Source organism: Salmo salar, chromosome ssa14, assembly GCF_905237065.1.
Source record: "Salmo salar chromosome ssa14, Ssal_v3.1, whole genome shotgun sequence".
NCBI lineage: Eukaryota > Metazoa > Chordata > Actinopteri > Salmoniformes > Salmonidae > Salmo > Salmo salar.
In genome coordinates, this window is record NC_059455.1 from 73,320,416 (window position 1) to 73,336,294 (window position 15,879).

Consider the following 15,879-nt stretch of genomic DNA (forward strand, 5'->3'; position numbering starts at 1 on the left):
ACTGATACCAAAGTAGCAAGCTTCTCACCTACACTCTAGCCGACAAGACACATCTGAATAGTCTACTATTACTTGAGGCAGAGACAATGAATGGTAATGGCACTTCACTGACTGCTCTGCTCTTTGTGATTGCTTTGGGGGGGCTATAGCTAGCTCAGTCTCTGATCAATCTCCAACTACAGAGCACGTAGTCCATCTTTCTCCTCCAGGCTGTCTCCTGCTGGCCCCTGGGGGCTTCTCAGGGAAACCTGATCTCCATCTCTCTCGCTCTCCCTCACCTATCTCTCTCTCTCTCCCTCTTTCTTTTAAGGCCCATGTGAAGCAGTCCCTTTCTCTCTTCTTCTCTCTCTGGTCTCTCTCGTCTCTTTTTTCTCTCTTCTCTGTCTGTCTGTTCCTGGCTGTTCGTCAGGGTCCCGTGGGGCCGATCTGTTGGCTGGGACTGCTGGACAGTGATCCTTATCTGGGGGATTGGATGAGTGAGCCCTCTGGGGCCTTCACTAGCACTTTGAGCCGTGACAGAGAGAGAAAGGGAGAGGAGGACAGAGGGAGAGGGGGAAAGAGTAGAAGATAGATCATGGCAGAGAAGGGGAGAGGAATAGGGGGTGAAAAGGAGAGGGGGAAGGGGAGGAAGAACATGGGAGGCAGTGAGACTGCCCCTTCACAGTACAGTCAGAGAGACGCATCACTGCAGGGCAGGATTAAAACCCTGCACCGGTCATCCTCTCAGTCTTTTACCTGCTTCATTACTTGCAGCAGAACCTCTTACTGCTCTATGGGACCAACAAAGCAATCTGCCCCGTGTCTGTCTGTTTACCTGGGGGGAAGACTTAAGACGTCACACCCACCCACACGTCTTCATTTCCACTTATATAACACATAACACCCAGGCTGCTTCAGCATACACACACATTATCAGGGTGGTAAATTATACCGCTAATGCATTTCTAATTTCAGACAGACGCAACAAACACAGCTCTACTTTCACCTAACCACCAGGCCAGGCAAGGCTTGGTCTGATTGGATATTGGATCCCAACGCCCCTGTGTCCCATATCCGCTTTCCCTTCAAATGGTAACACACACACACACACCCTCTTCCACCGTGTGAAAAAGGTGGGAGACTGTGGCGTGAGGGGGGGGGGCAAGAGAACCTTTTGATGTTGCTGCACAAGAGAGGAAGAAAAGCATTAACTCTTAATCACTATGGGGTTGTGTTGTTGGCCTGGAAGCTGAGGATACTACCACACAACACTGATCCACACCGGGCCTAATCTCATTTAGGATGTGTTGATTTATTGAGATGTGTCTGGGACCAGGCTCAGAACTCTGAGAGCAGACCAAGGTTATGGAGGCAAACACTCCTCTATTGAGGGTCACACGGAATTGAGGTCAATTGACTGTTCAGCTGAGCCACACTCACTCCCACAATCCTTTACCGCTGCCATTGATTTCAAAGGGAGAGAAAACATGCACACAGAACAGACGCACAGGCATACACACACACACACACACACACACACACACACACACACACACACACACACACACACACACACACACACACACACACACACACACACACACACACACAGAGAGAAACCCACACACAGACACACACAGCTATTGGCTTCTCGTTAAGGGCGTTTTGGAGGAGGGCGAATGAGAGACAGCTAGAGGTTTAAATCATAGGATTTAATGAGGCTGCTTCCAAACAGCCCACCACACACACACACACACACACACACACACACACACACACACACACTAGCCATAACAACACCATCAACTAAACCCAGGGCAGAACAAAGAGATATTTATGACTCTGCTGCACTGGGGGAAATTAAGCCATACATATATGTAAACATAAAACACATACTCTAATATAGTACATTTATACTCCCATGTTGTCACTATGAAATAGTGCCGCAGTGTTTCCCTACCCACTCCTCTGGGACCAACTGGTCATTTGCACATATTTGCTCTATTCCAGGAGCACAAGCACAATAGATTAAACGAATTAAGGGCTTGATGATTCCCAGCTAGCAAGCATACTATGGTGAACCAATAGCGGCCCGTCTCTGGCATAGTTTGCGGCCCGCAGCTGCAGTTTAATCAGTGCTAGAATAGAACATAGAGTACCTACTCATTCAAGGGTTTTTCTACCTCATGAAGCTGGTTGAGAGAATGCCAAGAGTGTGCAAAGCTGTCATTAAGGCAAAGGGTGGCTACTTTGAAGAATCTCAAATATAAAATATATTTTGATTTGTTTAACACTTTTTTGGTTACTACATGATTCCATATGTGTTATTTCATAGTTTTGATGTCTTCACTATTATTCTACAATGTAGAAGATAGTAAAAATAAACAAAAACCCTGGAATGAGTAGGTGTGTCCAAACTTTTGACTGGTACTGTATGTGTAATCAATCAATCAACCAACCAACCATTAGTTAGCACTCACCTGGTAATCACTGGTCCAGAAGGTGCTAACAGCTAGCTCCATCTGGTGCCACTCACCCTAACCTTCACCTGGTTATAGATCCATTTTACTGTCGATGTAGCATTAGCATAGCATTGTCTCTCCCCTAGCACTTGCTGGGCCAGAAAGTGCCAACGACATAGCTTTAGACAAAGAATTAGCATAATGTATGTGTTAACACATATGTATCATTAGCGCTCACCTGGTATTCGCTGGGCCAGAATGTGCTGACGGCTAGCTCCACCTGGTGCCACTGGCGTCCATGTGACCCGGAGACGTTCCAGACGGCGCTTCCCCGCGGCCCCCCGTTGACCCGGATGTAGAGCTGCAGGTCCCCGGGGGAGTGGCCGTCGCGGCTGTACAGGAAGTAGCTGAACTGGATGCAGTGCGTGTCATTCTCACTCAGCGAACGGAGGAGGAGGTGGGCCCGCTGCCCCGCGGCATGCTGGGACGAGTTCACCATCATGAACGACCCTGGGGGACAGCAGGGAGGAGACAGGGTCAGATGGTTATAATGCAATTCCTGTCAACAGAGACGGAACTTTAGGGAAATCTCCATGATTTGAGGGAAAGCGTTTCTCTGCTCTACCTCTGTCTCTACCACAGGCAGCTGGTGGCACCTTTATTGTGGAGGACGGGCTCATAGTAACAGATGGAATGGAATCAATGGAATGGTTTAGAACACATCGTTTCCATGTGTTTGATTCCATTCCATTCACTCATGATTATGAGCCGTCCTCCCCTCAGCAGCCTCCTGTGGCCTCTACCTCTCTCTACCTCTCTCTACCTCTCTCTACCTCTCTCTACCTCTCTCTCAGACCGTATAAGGGTTTCTTTGTCTGCCACAAGGCCTCAGATATCCCCTGTTCAAAGCTCTGCTTTATGGACAGACAGGGAGAAGACAGACAGAATTTCATTTAGAGACTGAGGTTCACAGAGCCTCTCATCCCTCCCCTTCTGATTCTCTCTCTCATCCCCTCGGCACTCAAGGTTGTAGCCTGTCGCCTGGCCATGACACAGGTGTCAAACAGACAACCCGACAAACAGAGGGAGATTTGCCTTCACAGCTGTCCACACACCTCAATGGATGAGCGAGAGCGAGAGCGAGAGAGAGAAACAGAATGAGTCAAAGAAAGAGAGAATGAGTGATAGGGAGATGTCCATGTTGATCACACCAGATTGGGGGCAGTGTTCATGAGGGAATCCCAAAAGAGTATCATTGTAACCATTCTAATCTTCTAATAATGATCAATGGGTCACAGTACTGGAATTTGTTACCGAAGCAATCTTCTAAGTGCTTTAAAGACACAGCTGTAGTGTATTCTCTATGGAAGGGCAGGACAGGATGGGTGATGTACTTGAATGAGTGTGTAATCAAGGACTCAGTGCCCTGCCACTTCTACTGCCATTAATCACACTGACACTGTTATTAGGCTGTAATGGCAATCTAGGGAGTACTTTGAACACCAGTGATTACGCACGCACGCCCACGCACACGCACACACACACACACACACACACACACACACACACACACACACACACACACACACACACACACACACACACACACACAAAGAGCGATGGGCTCAGGCCCAAATCCCGGTGATCTTCCTGGAAGTGAGAGCTCCCCTCCCTCCTTTCTTCTCCTCCTCCTCTTCCCTCTTTCCTCAGCAGGTAGAGTGATTAAGATACTACAGCTCCTTGGGGACCTTATCGCTCTCTGTCCCTGACCTCAGGCTGGCGCTGGCTGCCTTCATAAGGAGGTAGTACAGCATGTGACCTATAGCATGTCTCTACAGCTTCAGCACTGTGTCCTCAACATGCCTTTCAGACAGGCTGCCTCTCCTCATTGCAATTCCTCATCCCCTTGCCCTCGGGTTGCACAATTCCAGTAACTTTCCTGAAAATGCAATGGATTCAGGATTTCCTGCTTATTTTCTCCTGATTTCGGGAATCTTCCAACCATGATTTCTGGAAAACCTGGGAATTTTGCAATGCTACTTTGCCCAAATCAGAGAAAAACAAAACACACACCAAAAAAACACAATAGAAGGTAACACAGACAAACAGGTGGTGCTGGTTCAATGAAACCCTGGTCTTGTCGGATTGCTTTGCTTGCTCACAGACAGAACAAGGAAAAAACTGAAGAAAGTTCAGTCGTTCGCATCAAAAGTTGGGATTTCCCAGACCAACCAAGACCTACATCAGCCAGGTCACAGCACAGGGCTGCTCAGTGTTTAATTAAAAACCTCGTACAGTCTCAAAACCTTGAGTCCCCTTTACTGTCCAAAACATCCCTACATCCCTTTCCTCGCTCTTCTCTTTCCTGATCCCTGCCTGGACAAAACATCCCTCCGGTCTCTTTTCTCATCCTCTCCTATCCCATCTTCCCTGACCTCGACCCTGAACCCAGCCCAGACAGAACCATCAAGCCTTCACTAAATTCCTACTAGCAGCTTCTCCTCCTCGGGGGGACTGGCAGGCAGTATTCTCAGAAAACATTGATTTTCCCCTCGCTTCCCTTAGAATCTCACCTACATCCAGAGTTGGACCAGAGCAGGCATCGACTTGGCCCCTACCGGCCCCTGCGCCCTCACTGTCACCATGCCTCTGATGTGTGGAGACTCCTGGAGGCTCTTGGGGCCACGAGGCTAAATTGCTTTTCTCGCAAGATCAGCACGCAACTTAACTACTTCTCCATTTCTAGTTTGAGATTTGAGACCAGGTAACAGGCCTATGTGTGAGAGGGAGAAAGCTGTATTGGGTAGGGTATGAGATGAGTGCTGTGACCAATAGATAGACAACAAAGACATTAGCTGGAATTGAATTGACCCTGGCATAGCAATGGTAACGCATTGTCTTGTTTACCAACTGTAACCCAATCTTACACAATTCTTCCTCTGAAAATAGGAAGCTTCTAGTTGTTGAACAGTGCTGGAAGGCAGGGAGAGAGAACGAGTGAAGATTAAAATATGTCTAGCTAATTCTGACAGGCCCTGGAGCCTGTATGGAAATCAAATTAAGATTTGTTCTAATCGATCTATGCAAAACATTATTACACTCACTGAGGCAGATATACGCTTATCTCACAGTTGCAGCCACCTAGTGGTGACTTAGGAAACTGCAGCAATCAGATTAGGAAACCCATTCTTTATCAGACGAAACTCAACTGACAAATGAGGGACTTCCGAATATGGAGGCCATAATCCACTAAAAACAAATAACTGAATCATATTATTTTTTCATCAAGAGCTGATATGATGAACTGTCTGGGACATCTTTTTCAGAAGGTGAATATACTTCAAGAGAAAATGGAAGCTAAAGCTCAAAGTGAGTCTAAAGACATGGGTTAATACTGTGTCTGCTAAACATACCAAATTGCCATCCTTCACCTGAGCGTGATTGAGTCAGTCCATTTTATAAATGCATTAATTAGAAATAAAACAGCTTCTGATAACCTTTCCTGTCCATCCTTGAGGAGTGAGACACACACAAATAGGCAAGTACACACACACAGAGAGGAAAGTACACACACAGAGAGAGGCAAGTACACACACACAGAGAGGAAAGTACACACACACAGAGAGGCAAGTACACACACGCATAGACTCTTTAACTTGGTTTAAAAATATCCGGAGCTGCTGAAATATTCTCCATCAATCCATAAAGGCAGATAAGGCTCCCCTGTAACCCTGGCTAGCCCTGCCAAAGATGAGGGAACACACACACACACACACACATTAAGAGATTAGGGCACAGCTCCGACTTCCTGCATTCCTATCAGAACGTCAGATATAGCATATAGGGTGGGACCCAGAGTCTCAGGTCTCACTGCTTTTATCACACACACCAGGAGGAAGGGGAGGGGAGATATATAGGGAGAGGAAGAAGGGGGAAAAGGAAGAGTGATGGTGAGAGAGGTAGAGATGGTGAGAGAGTTAGAGATGGTGAGAGAGGTAGAGATGGTGAGAGAGTTAGAGATGGTGAGAGAGGTAGAGATGGTGAGAGAGGTAGAGATGGTGAGAGAGTTAGAGATGGTGAGAGAGGTAGAGATGGTGAGAGAGTTAGAGATGGTGAGAGAGGTAGAGATGGTGAGAGAGGCAGAGATTTTGAGAGAGATTTTTGATTGTTTATTTCACTTTTATTTGTTATCTATTTCACTTTTATTTGGCAATGTAAACATATGTTTCCCATGGTCAATAAAGCCCTTTGAATTGAATTGAATTGAGAGAGAGATAGAGCAAGTAAGATAGCGAGAGCCTCGACGTTCGTTGCCTTTATCTTTATATTTCTCTCCTCCACCATTTTTTAAGCTTTCTGGCTCCGCTCCCATCAATAATGTTTTGTATAACTCAGCCAGGCTTATTCTGAAGCCAGACAACACCATCGTTCACAGCCAAACACCATGCATTTTAATCACAGTATTCTATCAATGGCTTTCTGTTATTTTTCTGCTATTTTCTGTTTCATCAATAGAGGTTAAATAAGAGTCTTGCAGTCTGCCAGGCAACGTGTCTGTTAATCAACTTGGTGTCGGTGTGTGTCCAATCAGCCTTTATTCTTATTATTATGTTTGTGTGTGTGTTAGTCTATTTCCACTGCTGATTGGGGGCATTCGGAGAAGGTCATCCTGAAATGTTCAATCCCGACTGTTTTTGTGTTTTGCGGTTTCATTTGTTTGTGTTTTATTTTTTTAATACTGTAACCTCAGGCTACTCTCAACTCAGATGATATTTGAAGGGCGGTTGCGGTGGTCAATTGGGAACATGCAGATTTGCCTTGCTGTTTGTCCGAGAGTGTGTGTGCTGCTGTAATGTGTGATCTTTAGAGCTGGTTGGCAGGGCACTGAGCTCGCAGGGCTGTGCTGTGTTGTGTTCACTGAGGCCGAAAGGCACCGATGCAGATTCTGCCATTTACAAAGTGACACAGTGCTTACACTGTGCAAATGGGAAATGGGCTAACCAACACCAGCTGCTCATGAATGCAACATAGAGAGACTCTAGCCACACAAACACACACACATACAGCTAACTTCCGTACACAAACAATCAGAGTCCGTCTGGCTCTTGGGTTGGGAGCTAACGCGATTCCCAAGGTGAGGGACGGGATCTAAACAGACGACCGAGACTCGGTTACAAAAAAAATTGAATTATTACTAAGCTTGAAGGGATTGACTTGATATTGACACTGTATAATGAATGACAGCCTCTTTTGCTGGTAGAGGAGTCAACATCACAGCTAGTCACTGTATGCAAGACCTGAACTGTCATTGTTATAGTGGGGCGGCAGGTAGCCTAGCGTTTAAGAGCGTTGGGCCAGTAACCAAAAGGTTGCTGGTTTGAATCCCCAAGCCGGTAAGGTGGAAAAATCTGCTGTTCTGCCCTTGAGCAAGGCAGTTAACTCCAAACAACAACTGCTCCTTGGGCGCCGATGACGTGGATGTTGATTAAGGCAGCCCCCCGCACCTCTCTGATTCAGAGGGGCTGGGTTAAATGTGGAAGACAGTTGTACAACTGACTAGGTATCCCCTTTCCTTGTAGCAGCACTGTAAACACACACCCACACTCAACCTGTCTCCTTTTCTCTCTGACTACATTTGGCCTGCCTCCCTTCCCCAACTGTAAATGACTTTGTTAATGTCTTAAGGAATCCTCGATCTCCCTCAAAGTTCACTGCTAAGCCACCTGTTACAGCAGCATGTCCCACCATGGAGAGGAAGGGAGCCACGTGCCCTGTTTTAGAAAAGACGAGAGGAGGTGAGGAACACGGAGAGACAGAAAAGAGAAGCCTGCGAGGCACTAAGATGAAACAAATAGTAGATCACACACGTTGAAAGAAAGAAAGAAAGAAAGAAAGAAAGAAAGAAAGAAAGAAAGAAAGAAAGAAAGAAAGAAAGAAAGAAAGAAAGAAAGAAAGAAAGAAAGAAAGAAAGAAAGAAAGAAAGAAAGAAAGAAAGAAAGAACTGGGAAGGAGAGGAGTGTTATACAGTATGGAGATGCTTTGGCAGACAGGGGGAGGGGTTGGAGAGGGTATAGGGTTGTCAGCACACTGAATGGCTGGCTGACTGGGTGGTAGGGTGGTAGGGTGGCTGGCTGGCTCAGCTTGTACTGTACTGTAACAAGGATCTAGAAACAGGCGAATAAGACATTCTCTTAAATGAGTTTGTTTTTCTATCACCACAGCGGAGATACAGAAATACCTCAGACATCAGGTCTTTGTGGAGAGGAGACACGGAGGAAGGAAGGAAGGAAGGAAGGAAGGAAGGAAGGAAGGAAGGAAGGAAGGAAGGAAGGAAGGAAGGAAGGAAGGAAGGAAGGAAGGAAGGAAGGAAGGAAGGAAGGAAGGAAGGAAGGAAGGAAGGAAGGAAGGATGAAGACACTAACCATGCCCTGTAAGGAGTGTGTTGGGTGGGAAGAGGGTGGCTCTGCAACATGAGCATGTGTTCCCAGGTAGATTAACCTGAGGCTGGTTAATAAAAACATCCTGAGAGGAGAAAATAACAGTATGGAACAGCATTGAACTATTTTCTATGTTTCTTCGTTTCTCAGTCTGTGTTTCTCTCTCCCTCTCTTGGACTATCACTGACTATCACTGGCTCTCAGCGGCACTGCAGTGCAGTTGATACCCAGCCCAGGTATGAGGTCTGCCAGTGTGGACCAGGGCCCAGTGCTCCCCTACCTCCCCTCCTCCCCCAACATCCAGTCGGTGTGATAAGACAGTATCAGTTACAGCCCTGCTGAGTGTCAGCGGCGTAAGTGCATCTGGAGGAGAGTAGGGAGTTGCAGAGAGAGCTGAGTTGCATGCAGATCACCTTCAGGCAGAGAGGAGAGAAAGGCCCTGGCCAGAGACATGTTCACAACCTGGCCCTACATACAGTGCATTCGGAAAGTATTCAGACCATTTGAGTTTTTCCACATTTTGTTATGCTACAGCCTTATTCTAAAATTGATTTAATTTTTATTTTTTCCAAATCAATCTACATACAATACACCATAATGGTAAAGCAAAAACAGGTTTTTAGATTTTTTGGCAAATTTATATATACAGTTGAAGTCGGAAGTTTACAAACACTTAGGTTGGAGTCATTAAAACTTGTTTTTAAACCACCCTGCAAATTTCTTGTTAAGAAACTATAGTTTTGACAAGTCGGTTAGGACATCTACTTTGTGCATGACACAAGTAATTTTTCCAACAATTGCTTACAGACAGATTATTTAACTTATAATTCATTGTATCACAATTCCAGTGGGCCATAGCTTAACATCCACTAAGTTGACTGTGCCTTTAAACAGCTTCGAAAATTCCAGATAACGAGGTCATGGCTTTAGAAGCTTCTGATAGGCTAATTGACAACATTTGAGTCAATTGGAGGTGTACCTGTGGATGTATTTCAAGGACTACCTTCAAACTCAGTGCCTCTTTGCTTGACATCATGGGAAAATCAAAAGAAATCAGCCAAGACCTCAGAAAAAAATTTGTAGACCTCCGCAAGTCTGGTTCATCCTTGGGAGCAATTTCCGAACGCCTGAAGGTACCACGTTCATCTGTACAAACAATAGTACGCAAGTATAAACACCATGGGAACACGCAGCCGTCATACCGCTCAGGAAGGAGACGTGCTCTGTTTCCTAGAGATGAATGTACTGTGGTGTGAAAAGTGCAAATCAATCCCAGAATAACAGCAAAGGACCTTGTGAAGATGCTGGAGGAAACAGGTACAAAAGTAGCTATATCCACAGCAAAACGAGTCCTATAATCGACATAACCTGAATGGCAACTCACCAAGGAAAAAGCCACTGCTTCAGAACCGCCATGAAAAAGCCAGACTACGGTTTGCAACTGCCCATGGGGACAAAGATCATACTTTTTGGAGAAATGTCCTCTGGTCTGATGAAACAAAAATAGAACTGTTTGGCCATAATGGCCATCGTTATATTTGGAGGAAAAAGGGGGAGGCTTGCAAGCTGAAGAACACCATCCCAACCGTGAAGAACAGGGGTGGCAGTATCATGTTGTGGGGGTGCTTTGCTGCAGGAGGGTCTGGTGACCTTCACAAAATAGATGGCATCATGAGGATGGAAAATTATGTGGATATATTGAAGCAACATCTCAAGACATCAGTCAGGAAGTTAAAGCTTGATCGCAAATGGGTCTTCCAAATGGACAATGACCCCAAGCATACTTCCAAAGTTGTGGCAAAATGGCTTAAGGACAACAAAGTCAAGGTATTGGAGTGGCCATCACAACTGCCCTGACCTCAATCCCACAGAACATTTGTGTGCAGAACTGAAAAAGCATGTACGAACAAGGAGGCCTACAAACCTGACTCAGTTACACCAGCTTTGTCAGGAGGAATGGGCCAAAATTCACCCAACTTACTGTGGGAAGCTTGTGGAAGGCTACCCGAAACGTTTGACCCAAGTTAAACAATTTAAAGGCAATGCTACCAAATACTAATTGAGTATATGTAAACTTCTGACCCACTGGGAATGTGATGAAAGAAATAAAAGCTGAAATAAATAATTCTCTCAACTATTATTCTGACATTTCACATTCTTAAAATAAAGTGGTGATCCTAACTGACCTAAGACAGGGAATTTTTACTAGGATTAAATGTCATGAATTGTGAACAACTGAGTATAAATGTATTTGGCTAAGGTGTATGTAAACTTCCGACTTCAACTGTATGTAAAAAAAGTAAATATCACATTTAGATAAGTATTCAGACCCTTTACTCAGTACTTTGCCGAAGCACCTTTGGCAGCGATTACAGCACTGAGTCTTCTTGGGTATGACGCTACACGCTTGGCACACCTGTATTTGGGGAGTTTCTCCCATTCTTCTCTGCAGATCCTCTCATCTCTGTCAGGTTGGATGGGGAGTGCTGCTGCACAGCTATTTCCATGTCTCTTCAGAGATGTTCGATCGGGTTCAAGTCCGGGCTCTGGCTGGGCCACTCAAGGACATTCAGAGACTTGTCCCGAAGCCACTCCTGCGTTGTCTTGGCTGTGTGCATAGGGTCGTTGTCCTGACGGAAGGTGAACCTTCACCCCCAGTCTGAGGTCCTGAATGCTCTGGAGCAGGTTTTCATCAAGGATCTCCAAAGAGGCCAAAGAGTTCAATCTTGGTTTCATGAGACCAGAGAATCTTGTTTCTCATGGTCTGAGAGTCCTTTAGGTGCCTTTTGGCAAACTCCAAGCAGGTTGTCATGTGCCTTTTACTGAGGAGTGGCTTCCATCTGGCCACTCTACCATAAAGGTCTGATTGGTGGAGTGCTGCAGAGATGGTTGTCCTTCTGGAAGGTTCTCCCATCTCCACAGAGGAACTCTGGAGCTCTGTCAGTGTGACCATTGAGTTCTTGGTCAACTCCCTGACCAAAGCCCTTCTCCGCCGATTGCTCAGTTTGGCCAGGCGGCCAGCTCTAGGAAGAGTCTTGGTGGTTCCAAACTTCTTCCATTTAAGAATGATGGAGACCACTGTGTTCTTGCAGACCTTCAATTCTGCAGAAATGTTTTGGTACCCTTCCTCAGATCTGTGCCTCGACACAATCCTGTCTAGGAGCTCTACGGAGAATTCCTTCGACCTCATGACTTGGTTTTTGCTCTGACTTGAACTGTCAACTGTGGGACCGTATATAGACAGGTGTGTGCCTTTCCAAATCATGTCTAATCAATTCAATTTACCACAGGTGAACTCAAATGAAGTTCTGGAAACATCTCAGGGATGATGAATGGAAACAGGAGCTCAATTTCTGAGCTCAATTTCAAGGCTCACAGCAAAGGGTCTGAATATTATGTAAATAAGGTATTTCTGTTTTTACTTTTGTATACATTTGCTAAAATTTCAAAAAATCTGTTTTCGCATTGTTGTTATGGGGTATTGTGTAGACTGATGAAGATATTATTTTATTTAATTAATTTTTGAATAAGGCTGTAATGTAGCAACATGTGGAAGAAGCCAAGTGGGCGAGAGGGTAGAGAGGTTGAATAGGGGGCTAGGCTTAGGGGTCAAGTAGTCTGAACCAGAGTGATTCAACTTGACATTATATCATATAGTAAGTGTGAATCTGTAGCCTACATCTTCACCACAATAATATGAATCAGATCCAAACCTGTAACTTGTCTTAAATGTCTCTAGCAACAAGTAATACATGTTGGGTAAGTTACATGTTTTGGGCAGTAGGGGGCACACACTACTTGCCCTATAAGCCTTAGTGTTCTCTTCTCTAAAGGAGGGTATGCCAACAAAACAATATCTCTTTAATCCTACGCCAGAACACATGGCACACTGATGGATTAAAACAGGGTGGCTTACATTTTGAATCTGTCACTGAATGAATGGGGTGAATGGGGGGCACCAGTCTGATCTCAATGTATCAAATCATCTTGAGAGAGCAGCCAAACGGCCCAACGGCCAAACGGCCCAACGAGAAACAACAAAAGGCTGCATGTGCGCTTTTCAAAAAATGTCCTCCTTCAGCTCTGATTGGTCGCCACAAACACAAAGCATCCAATGGGCTTTCCAAAACAACCTTGCTCAGATCTGATTTACCTCCTCAGACACAAAGCTTCAGCCTCAGCCAATGGTCTTGGCCAGCATTGTTCAAAAAAGGGAAAACAAAACAGGCATTACTTCATGTTCATTTGTGCTCCTTAGTCTTTTAGAGGCACGCACTGCCTACTTATTCAAAAGCTGTTACTCATTCAAAAGTCATCACTCCACCAAACACACACACAAAACCCATCACTCAGGCAGATATAATTGAAAGACGTTTGTAACCCAGGATCTTAATTCACATCCTGCATAGCTGCAGTTTAATGGTGACGGCTTCTCGCAAATAAAGCTGTTGGTAATTGAAAACAATAGTCATCAATCAGTATAATAAGCATCTCCGGCTGAGGACGAGGAGGAGAAAAACACCCGCTGTTCTATCAGTCCATCAAACCTTTACGAGCATAACACACACACACACAGACACAGAAACACACACATGGAAACACGCCGTTCTTTCGTCCATCAGGCATTTACGAGCATATCGTCCTAATCCTTGTCACATCCACTATGGACAGCCGCCTACAAATCATCAGTGATAAGGCTTGACCAATGAAAGCCCAAGGAGGAAACAAACACATGAGGAGGCCCCATAAAAGAACGAACCCCAGGCCAGTGCCCACGGCCATTCAGCATAGCTATGGAATTCAAAACAAACTCCGTGCTTACTTAGTGAACAGCTAGGGGGGATAATATCAGGGCAGAGATATGACAATGTTACTCTTTATTTTCTGTGCAAAATTGAGGATTGCCGTGAGAGTGGTTGAATGTCATATACTGTGTAACAGAATATGCAATACAAAGTAAATGTTGAAATGTTTTCTACATAATCAAACACCGTATTTGACATTTAAAGAAACAGATCTCTGGTATAAAAACATTGGTTTACTAGATCAGTATATGTGAGAGTCCGAGCTGACTCAGACTGCCTGCTTCAGAACAACAGGGGTGTGTGGTACCAGCCAGTCTACCATCCCAAATGGCACCCTATTCCCTATTTAGTGCACTACTTTTAATCAGGGCTCATAGAGCTCTGGTCAGAAGGGGTGCGCTATCTATAGGGTGCCATCTTTGTTTACCCATTCCCTGGGCCACAGACCCCCTAGCATGGTCCAGAAACAACAAGACAACAATAGCAATGACAGTGGCTGTGACCTATAACAACAGCATGGGGACTTGTTTGCCTGCTGTTTCTATCCCATGAGGGGTGACAGAGGGAGTGGCAGAGAGACAATGGGCCTGAACAGACAGAGTGTGTGGGGGGGCTGGTGACACACATGGTCCCTGAAGCACCGCCAGGCCCAGCCTCCTTCTCCCACCAACCCCATGACACCCCAAGCAGGGCAGCTACGGGGCACAATCTGGCACTGGGTCAAAGAATCCAATGAATCCATGACAGAGAGGGACGCACTTGAGAAAAGGGGGACAGAGGAGAGAACTTCCGGACACTCTGTTTGAGACGGGTGAAAGAGAAAGAGAGGCAGAGAGAATAGGAAATGGAACTTCACTGCCCTTCCACCTGTCAGAGTGTATGTGTGTGTGCATGCGTAATTGTGTGCTGTGTGTTATATACTGCACAACCCTCTGTTGTGCATCTAAAGATTTCAAATTGTCTTCAACCCAGCTGGGAGGGGGATGACACCTTCTTACTACACTGCGCATTTTTATCTAACTACATTCATTTCTGGGGAAATGTGAGGAGCGTCAACGACTACGTCAACGGCTCTGAACCTTCAGTTTATAACTCCTTCACTACCTCTATTTCGATCTAACCCTCCCTCCACACATCCTCCTCTACTAGGGCACTGTGACGTTAGGAATCCAATAGTGAAAGTGTGAAAATGGTGTAGGAGGGTGTGTGTGTGTGTGTGCGCACGTGTGTTTGTGTGTGTGTGTTTGTGAGTGTGCGTGTGTGTGTGCATGTGCGTGAGCCAAGACGTTAATGTGAGGAGCATCGCCTTTACAAATAGGGTAACAGGTGCGGCGTCAGCAGCGGTGGTGCGGTAGTAATTCCAGGAGCAGGGTCAGCTGGGGCAAGGCGTAAGGGAGAGCAGGGTGTCAAGGGTATGTTAGTGGCAGATAAATAATGTAATGCTGTGTAATAGTCGTGGTAAATAAATGTAATAGCTGAGCCATATGATTCAACACACGTCAGTGACACTCTCCTGGGGACTACAGCGTTCTAATGGAACACCAACTCAGGCCCCATCATCATTACAGTTCAGCTACACACAGGGAGTCAGAATCAGCAGCAAGCAGGACGCAGGGAGGGAGAATCAGCATCTAGCAGGATGCAGTGAGGGAGAGAGGGTGGGTGAGTGAGAAGGAAAAAGATTGACAGAGGATTAAATGACATAGACAGGAGCGAGAGCGAGAGAGAGGAGACAGGGTTCTCATCACCAGGGTTGTCTCTGTCTTTGCCTTAATCAAGGCTTTGAAAGTCTCTCTCTCTTTTTTCTCGCCGGCCTGTTAACAGCAGGGCTGGAGATCCCATGCCTGTAGAGAGGTGATCAATCAGAGAGTTGGTCCTGCAAGGCAAACGCCGTCCTGGTCGGGCCACTACACAGCTGCTCTCTACCTCGCCGCATCCTCCAAAACACCCGCCTGACGACAGTGATGAATTAGAAAACGTTCAAAGTGTTTAGGAGTCTCAGACTCCGCTCTTCTGCATAATAACTGCTGCGTGGCATGCTCTAATCTCACTCCCCCTCTCCTCTCTTCCCCTCATCTTTCAAGTCCTCCGGTTCAACTTCTACCTCATCTTACTTTTCTCCTCCCCTCAATAATCTTCTTTTCTTTAACGACTTTGCTGTCTCTCTGTCGTGTTGACGTATCTATTCCTCTTGGT

General features: G+C 45.8%; 1 protein-coding gene across 10 annotated transcripts in view; it reads right to left on the reverse strand.

The window, feature by feature from the left end:
- Positions 1-15,879, reverse strand: part of LOC106570261 (receptor-type tyrosine-protein phosphatase U) — a 324,730-nt gene that overhangs the window by 153,457 nt on the left and 155,394 nt on the right. For all 10 annotated transcript variants that reach the window (XM_014142386.2, XM_014142381.2, XM_014142385.2 and 7 more), the window contains exon 3: positions 2,680-2,951. In XM_014142386.2, coding sequence (XP_013997861.1) covers positions 2,680-2,951 — 272 coding nt within the window. The remainder of the gene's footprint in view (positions 1-2,679; positions 2,952-15,879) is intronic.